Below are 13,706 nucleotides of genomic sequence, written 5' to 3' on the forward strand. Positions count from 1 at the left end.
TTTTTATTAAACAAAAAACCGCTTCAACAACAAAGATTATTAGCGTATAAATTAAATTTTACATTTTTACACTTTTTTTTTCTTATACTGAAATATTATTGTGTAAATTAAATTAAATTAAATAATTCGGACATTTTTAGAAATTTTTTTTCTTTTAAGTTTGATTCTTTGTCGGTTCCTAACCTAACCTTACTAATAGTTCGAGTAGATCGCTTTTTATTCTGAGCTCTTTGTATTTTTAACACTCGGTTAATATGTGTTTCACTGTTGTTCGTGTTCTAAATATGGTACAAATTGATGGTTCTTCTTTGGCCATTAAGAAGCCGTGTGTAATTTTTGTATGTGTTATTCTTAATCTATTTATGATTGTTTCGTTTTTCTATTGGTGTTTGAAGGCCACTTGAGGGTTGTTTTTTTGATTTCACTGAGTTTTTGATTTTGTTTTTTCCATAACTTTTCCCATTCTATTGCACATGTTTTTTTATTTGTTTTTTGATGTCAGTGTAGGTTTGTATTTGTATTTTTGTTAGGTTTGATTGTGCAATTTGCTTAGCTCCTTTATCCGGTGTTTCGTTTCCTTGTATGTTGGTATGTCCTTTATCAGATTTTATCATGACATTTAAAGCGTTTATTTCTCAAATAACATGCAAAATAAATAATAACTGTTCAAACAATGTTCAAGTATTTAGTAAACAGCCAATATCATCTTGTTCTTTATAAATATATAACATATTATAATCGCATTAAGTATCCCATACCTATAGCATTCTATCAAAATAAACTGATCTGGTATCTCTAAGCAGTTTTCTTTTTGGATCCATTGATATTTTTTTGAGCAATGAATGTTTTAATCTATTATATAATACTATAGCTAGTATAACCAGTGGTCACAGAAAATATTTTTGTGGTTTTATGGAAAATGGAAAATCAATCGTTTTGTGCATTAGAGTTCTAGTTTATTGTGTAATATCCGCAGTACTGACAATTGAAGACGAAGATTGTAATTTATAAGATTTATTAGGTATTAAGAAATGGATTGTTTTTTTAGAGCTGAATGTTATTGCTAATGGTGAATTTATTTTAGACGGTAAACAGTTTGTTGGTGATGAGAGTTTTTTTCATGGCAACAACACATAGACTTAATAAAGAAAAACATTTTTTTTTTGTATGTTGTTCTTGGTGAAGAAGCGCGTAAAATGTCATATTTTGTTGCAGTGTGGACATTTGTGGTATTGAACATTTTATCAAAACTTGTAAAATCGTTTTCTACAAAGTGATGCTTACAAAGTAGCTTTTATTTAAATCTACTACATCAAGATGTAATAAATCAGCGTTTCATAAAAATATAAACAACTAATGATATAAAAAAATTATATTCAACTTTTCATTTTTATAATACAAGTATTACACTTGAATTTTATATTAAACGAACAGTTATGTTATATATGTTATGACCTGAGTCAACTGTATAAAATATGAAAAATAAAATATAAAAATGTAATAGCATACAGCAACATATTGTCCTAAATGTATAAGCTTAGTATTACATGATAAAACAAACAAAAAAAACTGCTTTAGGTAGGTTAAAAATTCATTTATTTATTCCTGTATTATACAATTTAATTAAAACCTACTTAATACCTGTTATTTTACCAAATTATAATAAAAAGAAGAAATATGTAAATATTATAATTATTAATTTTATTAATATTCTTATTTCTTGCCATAGATTATTATCTATTGTCTTTATGAACTTTTATCATTCGGAAAACAGAGTTTTAAAACTCAAGTCAGAACAAGCACTTTTACCACGATTCACATACGAACATTTAGTACCACAAGCACAGGACATTTAAAAAATGTAATATAATTATATAAAACATAGATAAATACATTATAAACAGATAACATATAAAGTATAACAACTTCATTGCAAATTTAAAATTTAAATATTTAATTCCGCAACGATAGTGATAACATTAATAACAAAAAGGCGATAGCTATTTTCTCTAAATATAATCAAACATTTTTATAACAGAACTAATTACTAACAGCACAATTTATTGGCATGGCTCCCACACTACTATATTTTTATCTCTTATTTCACTTTATAAAGCGTTAACGATTTTTCGCATCACTTGAACCATCTATGTATATTTTATCAATGGTAATACAACGTATATATATATGTATATATTTTGCATGAAATATCATATCTAACAAAAATACTTAATACATATTTTGAATTTGTTAAAAAAAAAATATAAAAAAAATAAATATTCACTGCTAATCGTTAATATTTTATGTCCAAGAAAATGTTCAACTCGTGTATTAATCATAAGTATTGCAATAATATTATAATAACGTTGTCCGATGATAACATTTTTGCATAGCATTTTAATCAATTAGAGGGTTTTTAACGAAAAATTCTTTGAAGGGCTCATATTTTTATAATATCTTAATAATCTTAAAACAAGTTGTAGTAACAATAAGTAATAACAATTAAGTTAAAAAAAACATTTAAAAATAGTAAGTGATTATACTTTTTCTTCTCCGTTCTCTTACTGTTACCCAAACAATAAGAATAATGGAAAACGTACGTGATATCTAATTTTTTCATCGTAGACTGTATAGTTGTGTAGAAGATAATATGTACACAACGTGTTAGTTTTTACTTTTTATAGGATAAAAAATGTTAAAAACGATATATTTTCTATAATTATCTCATTTAGTCATGTATAGCTAAAATTAATCATAAGTCATAATTATGACCGAAAATAAACATTAATAGAATACGGTATTAAATATAAATTAATATGTATGTGTTATTTTGTATGTACTACGTATGTGCGTGTAGTAATAGTGATATGTTATATTATATACTCGTAATATTAAATTTATATCGTAATAAAGTTTACGGGGCGCTGGAGATCGAGAAAAAAATGAAACGACGAGATTTTTATAATCGGACAGTCAAAATAATACAGTTTGGACGTGTCACCAGAGATGAGAAACGTATTCCACCAAATTTGTTCAGACACCTCTACGATATTACATTTTCACGTATAACATATTTCTTGTCTATTATACACCTTTACGGTGAAGTCAAATACTAATAATGAAATAGTAAACGACATTTTTATCTACTAGAAACATTTCTTTTTTCTTATTATATTATAAATAGCCTCTACAACTATGGCCTTTGGCAGAACGAATAGACACATATTACGTTTACTATTGATCTTAAATTAAATTGTGTACATACCAATTATAATTGATTAATTAACTTAGATTTAATAATAAAGGTTATCATATTATATTTTAAGTTTTTCGGTGTAGAGCTTTAGAAGGAATGTTAGATATTTCTGATGCTCGTCTCTTTGTTACGAAATAAAGCATTTGGATATAATTTTTATTGTTATAATTATAATATTCTCTCGTTATAAAAAATGCAACATATACGTAATTTAGACCAATCATATTATTTATGTTCATTATAATAATATTTCTCTAAATATTTCTTAATTAAAGAACGTTGTATTCAATTTGAAGTAGTAATTATTAATTTAAATAATTGTTTATTCTATTTGTAAATGAATAAATTCTTTACACGCTGATAAATGATAATTTATTACTCTAAATAATATTATCAACATAAAATAATACTTATATAAAATAAAAAAATAAAAACAATCAAGATAATATTATACAAAATTGATTTTTATATTTCAATTTTAAATATAATAAAAAATCAAGAGTTTTTTCTATAGAATTTGTTAAATCCGTTCAACATTTATCCATACATTCCTCTTTGATTGTGATTGCCTTACCTATATTTTAAAATGTATACTTTAATTCGAAAAAATTGTTGTATGTATTTTATATGAAATGATTCCTGTTGATTCAGTAAAATCGGTAGCAATTTGCAATTAGACTTTATACGGTGAGTATAAATTATCTAACGATACTTTTAGAGAGACGTCTGCACCAACATTATGCCAATTAGACAATTTGACAGTGCCCTTTATATTTTCCTGCATACGAAAGACCCATCATGGCCTCGTAATCGTCGGTGATATGGTTTGTCTTTACGTTTCACAGAGTTCATTAATATTAACCCCTTAGACTTTATAATATGTGACTTATATATAATACACATGCTGAGAACTATAATTATCGTATAGCCGTCTGTATCTAGACAGAAACATAACGCTGTCCATTGCCTTGCATGAAATGTTATGTAATGGTTAGACATAATACGAAAAAAATAAATAATATTTACAAAATAAATTGCATTCAGCGGCAATTTTTTATTTCATGAGAAATTATTTGATATTTGTAGATTATTTACATTTCTTAAAAGAATCAACCCAATTCTAACTCAAAATAATATTATTCCTAACACACAATTTAATTTTAAATAAAAACATTCAACCACTCACAAATTACACCGATTTCAGATTTGTCATTCATAGAAAAAAAGCATAACTGCTCATAAGCATTTTTAAACGTGACTCAGGCATTTGACTGCATTTAGCACCCTGAGCTACTCTACAAACTTAAGTTTCTACAAACTCTCTCTTGTTTAATAATTCAATCCTTCCTTAACGATCGTTTTTTGAAATCTTGTGCCCCTGTACCTCAAAAAAGTATCCTCGCTTCCACTTTGTACAATAGTTATTCTTCAGATAGCTGTTTTGAGTAACGACATAATGACGCCATAATTCTTGGAACTATTGTAAATAATACAAATATAGTTGCTTCTTATCCAAATCCGGTCGCAGAATTTTTTCACCCCCAGAATCATCTTAATCAACTAAAAAGTTGGTTTACTAAGTGGAGAACAAAAATAAACAAATCGGAATCGTCCCACATAAATTTTCACTTCGTCCTCAAGATTTCCCTCTAGTTTATGTCAATAATAGATAAATGCCACCTGAGCAATCAGTAAAATATCTTAGAATGTATCCAGATACATACTTTACATGGGCAACTCATATCAAAACAAAAAAAAATTACTTATCAGAAACTACACCAACTATGACCCTTATTAAATTAAACACACTTTTTGAAAAAAATATATATTAATCTACAAATTGTTCCTCTTTCCCTTGGATTCTTATGGAAATTTATTATTGGAGAGCTTCTGAAAATTCCAACATAAAAATCATAAAGTCATTCCAATTAATATTTCTCAGAACAATAATTAATGCCCCAGGGTATGTAAATAATCAAACTCTATATTACGACTTAAAAATAATAATCATTCAAAATAAAATTAAGATTCTAAATTATATAAAAGATTCCGTATAAAATTACAATACAACTCAAATCCTCTCATCTCAAACTTCACCACCATCGATCTACTTAATACACTATGTAGATTAAAAAAAAAAAAAAAATGATCAAAAAACCTGCATTATTTTGAAAGAAAAAAAAATGATTTATATACTTTAATTCTGATTAATTGTCAAAGTTAATTATAAATCAACTATGGGTTCAAACGAAACCGGTCTATAATAAAATAATGATATTAAAAAATATATTTTGGTGTCACCTGCTACGTAATTGTTCTTCATAAATTTACCTAAGAAAAACACTACTAAAAAAACAACATAATTTTACTTAATGTGATTTTTCTTGAATAATACGTTAACATACATTAAACTAGTTATCGCCCTTCTTGTGTTACAACATTTTGGCGCTCTTAGACAAACATCTACTTTACGCCTTTTATAAGATACAAGTGTATGTATACTTTAATCTATGACCGGGTTCGGTGCCAACTCAATGTCAAACTATATGTACCAGAATAATAATCTCCCGAGGAGCCGTGACCCTTCTTCCACCCTCAGTCATTACTTATGCTTGAGAGGAGAAGAGGGTAGTGAATACTTTCGTGTACGAAAGACGCATTTATACGGGTGGTACGCCTTGTCCCCAAATCCGTATTAATTATTATAATATATGGGACGAATGTTAGTTTGGATTTGCGTTTTGATGACTTCAGACAGCGGCAGATTTGTATTATTATTTACGTATACTATATTATGTAAATATAATTCCGATCGGCTGCTGTAATCCGTCTAAAATTTCTGTCGTGTTTCAATTTGGTTTTGAACACTAATAATATGAAATAAAATGTACAAGTAATTGTCATAATGTCGTTATTTATTGTTATAATAGGTATCATATCATTCAACACGGACTATCAGTATTCCAAACTTCCAAACTTTGTCGCATCGTTAGTTCCCTGTCGCTGAATATCCCACTTATAATGGAAAAATATAAACATTATGAGGTCTATGTAGTATATTTTTATTGATCGTGACAATATCATAAAACAGTAAAAGCATTTTATAGATAAATCCGCTTATACAGGAAAAATGGCTACTTGACACGTGACTATCGGAAAAATGCTTATTTTTTCTGTAATAATACCTCTGATGTTTTCGATTTAACATTAAATAAAAACTGAAATTTCGTTTCTGAAAAATTAGACTAGAGTATAACAATTTAAAAAATGAATTAAAAAACTTATGATTTTTGTATGGTATTCAATATAATGTATTTAAGCCTACACATTACCGACAATTTTGATAGTTAATTACTACTACAGAACTACCACTGTCTCTTCCTTAATTAAAAATTTAAAAAAATGTGTTAAAACAATGATTTTAGATGAAATAAGACATTAGTATTGAGTGCACACTTAATAAATAATACAAGTTCATGTGAATATTTCATACATAAAATAATATATTAAAGGTCAATTATAACATATTATAAGAGACGATATATTAAAAAATTATCACAATAGAAAACGAGTAGTGTATTATTAAAAATAATTTAGTTATATTATATATTTTGTTAAATTACAAAATTATGTTTTATAAATCGGTTTTTTTTTTTTTTTTTTGTTTCATTTTTAACAATTTAAAAAATAATATGAATCACAATTTAACACATAATTAGTAGGTTGTGTAGATATTAGCTATAAGTATTCTTGTTTCCAATAAAACTATTATAGGATTAAACGGAAATTCAATAGTTTCACAGGAATTCGAATTATGTTTATATTCGTAGTATACACAAGTATAAACAAAATTATCATTAAATTTCCACGTATTGCAAAATGAAATTTTCAAACCAGATATATTAAAAATATTAGTGAAACCCTATTCAAATTACTCGACTAGTAAGTAATAGAAATATTATTATAAAACTAGTCCAGTTACTTTTCTGAAACACTTGTGTTATATGAATAATATAATTATTTTATATATATTACTCATACACTATAACAGACATACCTTCGTTTATAATTGAGTGTGTATTACTATTTACTAGAATATGCCGCACTACAGGATAGTTATCTTTGACCATAGTTCTACGTTTGTACACTTTCGTATGCAGAATATTTATTATTATTATTATTAATTTTTTTTTATTATTATTCTCATTCGCCCAATAAAATGTGGTGCAGTTTCATGTTATACATAAATAACGAGGTACTTGACAGTAAATTTTTACTATGATGATTTTTCAAATTTTCCAATTTAAGTATTTTTTAGAAAAGTAAAACTTTCTACAAATGTACAGTTTCAAATTATACTCAATTTTTATCTCACATGTAAACTAACATTAACAAAATAAAAACAAAAAAAAAACATTATTAAAAATATAATTTAGTTTTGATTTTCTAAAAATATCTAGCGCATAAAATACATAAAAATTATATTTTATGTACCAACAGCCTAATTTTTAAGAGCTAATAGTCTCGAAAAAAAATTCTTGAAAACAAAAATTACTTGAGACAATTATTGTGTTCTACACAAAAATAATCACCTTGGAAACAGGAATCTGCTATTAGTAATTGGAAGCTATGTGATTAATTAAAGGGGCTAACTTCGCACTCGTTATACTTATATATTGTCATCGATATATTACATAAACGCTACGCGTATAACAAGATAATATTTACGAAAAATGTTATTATTGTTTTTATCTCCGGTGATAAATCTCTTTTGACTTTACCCCCTCCTTTCTACACACACACACACACACACACACACACACACACACACACACACACACCTACAATTCGTTCCATCGCCGGCCGTAACTCTTTGCATTCTCTCTCGGTTAGTCTTATTGGTTTTTATATGAGTACTTATTTAATAAAAATGATATGTTCACTGTTCGCTTACTAAGTACACAATATTTTCTATCAATCCAGGCATGGATTTTAATAACTTTCCCCATCCAAAGTGGCTATTTATCAAAAATGTATGTTAATTATGTATACAATTATTACCAGTTAATGTACTATTATAATATATATATATTATATTATATAATGAAAATCTAAACCTATTACAGTTTTGATAATGATATATTCTCTGTAGACAGACAGTTATTCGTTGTTTAATAATTATTGAGTATATTATAATCACAATTTTATAATGCTATACTATATTTTCTTAGCAAATTGTCTTCTTCCTTTTTTCAGTCCACCAGCGAATAGTAAATTACCCAATATTATACGATGCATACTCATAACATAACATACTTTTGAATAAATTATCATTAAAGTTATATTATTTTATTATACTATAATATATAGACATCTCAATTGCGTTCTGGAATTTAATTATTACTAAGGCCTGAATTTAATACCCTAAAGCCCTTAAAAAAATACCAATATATTTTTATTGACATGCAACTACGCAAGTAATAGAAAAACGATGACTTAACTTTCGTCATTTTTAAAAATTTTTTATCTTAACTAAAAATGATAAAAAGACCATATGCCAAACTTGTCATGTATATAATAAATAAACAGTAACTATACTGAAAATAAATGTAATCGCGATGTATTTAACTGATCAATAATTATTTGTCATTTGTTTGAGCCCCGGTAAGACACCACGTCCGATAACTGTTGGAAAAATTAAAGACGTTACCGCATTCAAACATTTCGAACATATAAAACGATTGAAATCTGATACGGATTAAAAATACCAACCTAAAAGAACTATTGAAACAAAAATTATGAAAACACTATAACTTGATATGACATTTCAAATTTTTTCAATTTACACAAAAAGTTCTTATAACGCATTAATATGATTATGCACTCAAAATTATAAAACGACCTTAGAGTTATATAAAAAAAAAAAAAGAAAAAATTAAAAGTTTCGTCTCTGAAGTATCTGTTACACGAAACGAAATATATACTTAGAATGCGTTGCCCCGATCATTACTGATGAAACTATGTACATATACGTATGTACTTACTATGTACATTATAATATGTGCATGCGCTGTATACGATCATAAAAAGAATAAGCATTCGGGACCACCAAAATGGATGAAAAATGGATGAGTGTTAGAAATTATTTTTTCAAACAAATATCATCACACGAAATCACGTACGACACGGGCGCGTGGGTCGTTGCAATTCGATATATTATTACGCCGTCGAGTGTCCGACGACCTAACGTGCCGCCGACCCGCACAAGCCGCCCCCCCCCCCAACCAATCGTATTATAATAGTGATAATAATTAATATGGAACAATCTCCGCGGCACATAGACATCGTTCCGGTTCGCGGACGGTGAACGAACGATAAAACTTCGATCCCGGCGGGCGACTTCCGAAGTCATGACGACGTCCGTCTCGTGTCGCGTCCACCAATTATCGTGCGTTCAGGACTTTATGGAAGCCGATATTTAGCGATAACGACGACATGCGGACGCGATGCATGTGGTTGTACTCACAGTTGTAGTAGACGAAGACGACGCACGTGACGCAAAACATCGTGGCCAGCAAGGCGCTGATGGTGGCCAGCGTGGTGGTCCGGCACCAGAACGACCGGCGGTGACGGCGCTGGCCGCCCGCACCACCACCGCTGCCGCCGGCACCGGCACCGCCAGAGTCGTACGGCTGCTGTTGGTGCGGGTAATCGCCGTTATACCGTCCGTTGACGGTTTCCACGGTGGTGGCACCGCCGCCGCCACTGCCGTTGGCCTGGCTCCGCACGCACGAACCGTCCGGTTTCGAGAGCACCACCACTTGGTGATACAGATCGGTGTCGTCGCCATGCGTGTAAACGTCACCGCCACAGCTGCCGTTACCGTACACGCCGTACGCGGCCATCGCCTCCGCCGCCGCCGATCACACACCTGTAATGCGAAAACGATGCGAACATTTGATTTTACGTTATATAGTATTAAAGATTCAATATTGCTATTACAACTTTTTCGGGGACAGGATAAATCAATTTTAAGCACACATGTATATAATAATAATTATTATCTGTTCGTTTATTTGTTTGTTCGTACTCGGTCGACTTAAATACTGCTGGGTCGTTTCCGACAAAAATTATATCAACAATAGATTCCTCGGGACTCGAGGAGGGCTTATAATTTCATTTTTAAGCCTCTCGGGTCCCTATAAATAGACGGTTCACGCATGAATTTAGTATTGGCTCACTAAAATCAAGTTTAATATGATATAAAGACCGGATTTAATTAATGTTACAATAACTCTGACACATTTTTTTATCGCTAAATAAATCAAATATAATATAGCCAAATATATAGGTACAGTATAATGTATTCTCCCTAGCTATTTCATTATATATTGCAGTTTTGAGTGTTTTATGTGTTTCGATGACCAAACTATTTTATTGACTAACTTTATGATATAAAGGCTATTAATATGTATAATGTAGAATACAAGCAGGTAACCGGTGTTCACAACATAAAATCATTATTAAGACAACGTTTATTTTTAATTTTCAGCAATTTGTAAGGTACTTATCGTAAATCGTTCTTATAACATATAACTGTTTCCTACAGAATTTATAATAATGCGTATTTACCTTAAAACGTATTATTCTAAGAAGAAATTTAGTAAATACTGCGTTTACTATTTAAATTATATTAACAAATTTAAAAATTTGGTTAAAAGTTTAAAAGACGATACCTTAAGTATTATATCGTTGAAATAACTGGTACAAAAAAACACATTGGTTTACATTAATGAAATTACAGTTGTCTGAGTTGTATATGAATATTGTACATTTGAAAGTAAAATTTAAGTTATTCTAACAAATATTCTGAATGCAAAAAAAAAAAATGAAAGATAAATTTATGAATGCTATTGAAAAAATGAATAATATAAAACTATTAAATCTTACAATGATATAATGCATAGGCGGAACCAGAGTTTTGCAGGATATGCGATGGCACCCCCTAAAGAAAAAAATATTTACATATGACGCTTTTAGATTTTGAATGGAGCGTGTCATTGTGTTTAATATATGATACAGGTAGGCTGACAGTACATTATATTATAATAATAACATTTTTTATCAGGAGAAGGTGGTTAAGATTTTTAGAAATATTTTCACTTCTAAATATGAGGGCTGGCTCATGTTAAATAAAGAGCACTATAATTTAGATATAACGCCTAATTTACTGCAAAATTGTTTTAAAATTTAAATATACACCAACAACTGTAAACATAGAATGCGGTTTTTTTTATGAAAATATTTTAATTATTATAAGACATAAGTTGGAAATATATTTAATTATCAATTTTAATTCTAAAAAATAACATAAATCTTATATTTTGTATTGATTTTATCATATTAATGAAATTAACTTTATTGTATAATTTGCATATTTATAGTAACATTTTTACGTATTTTTCTATGAAATTATACAATCTAACTAAGTTAGTTTTCATTTTTATATGTTTTTAATGCAATTTAACACGATCTCCAATTATAATATTGTATATAAGGGAATTTAATAGCACAGGAATCACTATCAAATATGGCAAATCGTGAATGAAATTCATGTCTAAGCCACTGACAGGAAGTTTATTTTTAAATTATTATTTAAATGATAAATTTAACAAAGCATTTAATTAGATTTGATTATTAATTTACCATTTTTGATTAAATATTATGTTAATTGAATTTCGATGACTCTTAAAAACTTTCTAAACTTATAACTGGCCCGCCCTACAAAAATATTAATCGAGGATCCCTGGTAAAGCACGTTATGACGACGGTTTTATCGTCATTGGTACACACGTTGCCATTATTGCGCTGGATTTATATGATGGTAATAACGGAGAGTCGTATCATGATAGTTTATAAACCTTTATACGTTAATAATGGTGATGGAATAAAAAAAAATTGTCCTAATGTGGTTAAAAACGGTCACAGAATGTTATAGGTGAAACGAAATAGCTGACATGTTTTATTTTATCAATCCAAACCGCTTAATACAACAGTTATCTAATATAGTAATACTTTTATAAAATTTAATTATAATTGCAATCGATTTAAATTAGCTACAAGTCCTAGATTACATTAGCCCCTTAAAAGAAGTTGCTAGTTTATTGAAACAGAAAAAACACTATTTGTTATTAGAAATACATCTCAGTTTTACATTTTAAATTAATGAATCAGAGATAAGCAACTTTTTAAAACTTAAGGTTTTTTTATAGTACACGTGATTTAACAAAAATCTATAAATTGATATAAATATCAAATTTCTGATCTTTTGAAAAATAAACCTAATTCTAATACTACATTTTGTGCTCGTTCGGTAATTCAATATGCAATATTCGTACACATTTAAATGCATTTAAATATTCATTTTATTTCTTATTTGCAATCAAGTTACTCAGAAAAAGAACTCAGTATGATTTTTATTATAGAACCAATAAAAATCACATACTAAATTTTAATTATCTTTGCATCCAAGAATCGAATTTTATTTTAAATAGTTTAAGAATGATTACAGAACTTGTATTTTTACATTTTTCTGAACTCATGAGAATAAAGTGAGCACATTGGAAATAATTTCTTAGAAGCAAAACGTGCTTTAACACCTGAAAAAAAATCGAAAATCTCCATAAATCATATTATAATTCAAATAAAATAATCACAAATCTCGGTATAAGATTCAAATAATAATTCTATGTAAATAGTTTAGGTTAATTTAATACCTTCGTACAATTAGTTTTTATTTAGAATATAAGTAATAAATAATAATTATATATTAGACATATAAACATAATATTAATAATATTTGAAATATAAATGATTAAACATTATTTTTATACTAATATTTTTTTTACTGGATAAAATACAAGTAGATATCTAATTCAAAACTTTGGTTCGAGACAAGTATTATATTATAAGCTATTAAAACCCTTCGTAAAATCCAACACTATAGCATATAATATAAAATATTGAACCATAAAATATTGTAAATACTCGTGAATACTTTTAATAACATTAATACATCACGGAGAGCTTTTGCAAAAGCATCAACGTGATGTCGTTAAAGACTTTCAAAAACTTTCCAATGTTTCTGAATTTCGTTTAACGTAAAGTACATTTTACTAAACGATAGATGATAAGTGCCTATTAACTACCTATAGAATATCTTTATAACACATAATATTATGATAAAGTAGTGCATAAGTGACTTTAATGTTATATCGCACATTTATAATATAAACAACTAATATAAAACAATTAGTCATATTACGCAACCAAAATGTTTATTCTAGTTCAATATTTATTGCAAAATAAAAAAAATATTTAATTATTTTTATAAATTAATGTTGTTTAATATTTATATGTTAAAAACATTCACATCAATATCTTGAATGGA

General features: G+C 27.9%; 2 protein-coding genes across 2 annotated transcripts in view; both read right to left on the bottom strand.

Annotated features, from left to right (window-relative positions):
* The window catches only part of LOC112600794 (agrin-like), a 166,016-nt gene extending 155,834 nt beyond the window's left edge, over nt 1–10,182 (bottom strand). Inside the window, exon 1 of the mRNA XM_025348097.1 lies at nt 9,783–10,182. Within this exon, the coding sequence (XP_025203882.1) occupies nt 9,783–10,161 (379 nt within the window). The 5' untranslated portion in view covers nt 10,162–10,182. The remainder of the gene's footprint in view (nt 1–9,782) is intronic.
* A 2,589-nt stretch (nt 10,183–12,771) lies between these two features.
* LOC112600797 overlaps nt 12,772–13,706 on the bottom strand; it is a 1,888-nt gene continuing 953 nt past the window's right edge. The window contains exon 3 of the mRNA XM_025348101.1: nt 12,772–12,915. Coding sequence (XP_025203886.1) covers nt 12,772–12,915 — 144 coding nt within the window. The remainder of the gene's footprint in view (nt 12,916–13,706) is intronic.

The sequence above is a fragment of the Melanaphis sacchari genome, unplaced genomic scaffold (genome assembly GCF_002803265.2).
Source record: "Melanaphis sacchari strain LSU unplaced genomic scaffold, SCAv2.0 Contig72_pilon_pilon, whole genome shotgun sequence".
NCBI classification, from domain to species: Eukaryota; Metazoa; Arthropoda; class Insecta; order Hemiptera; family Aphididae; genus Melanaphis; species Melanaphis sacchari.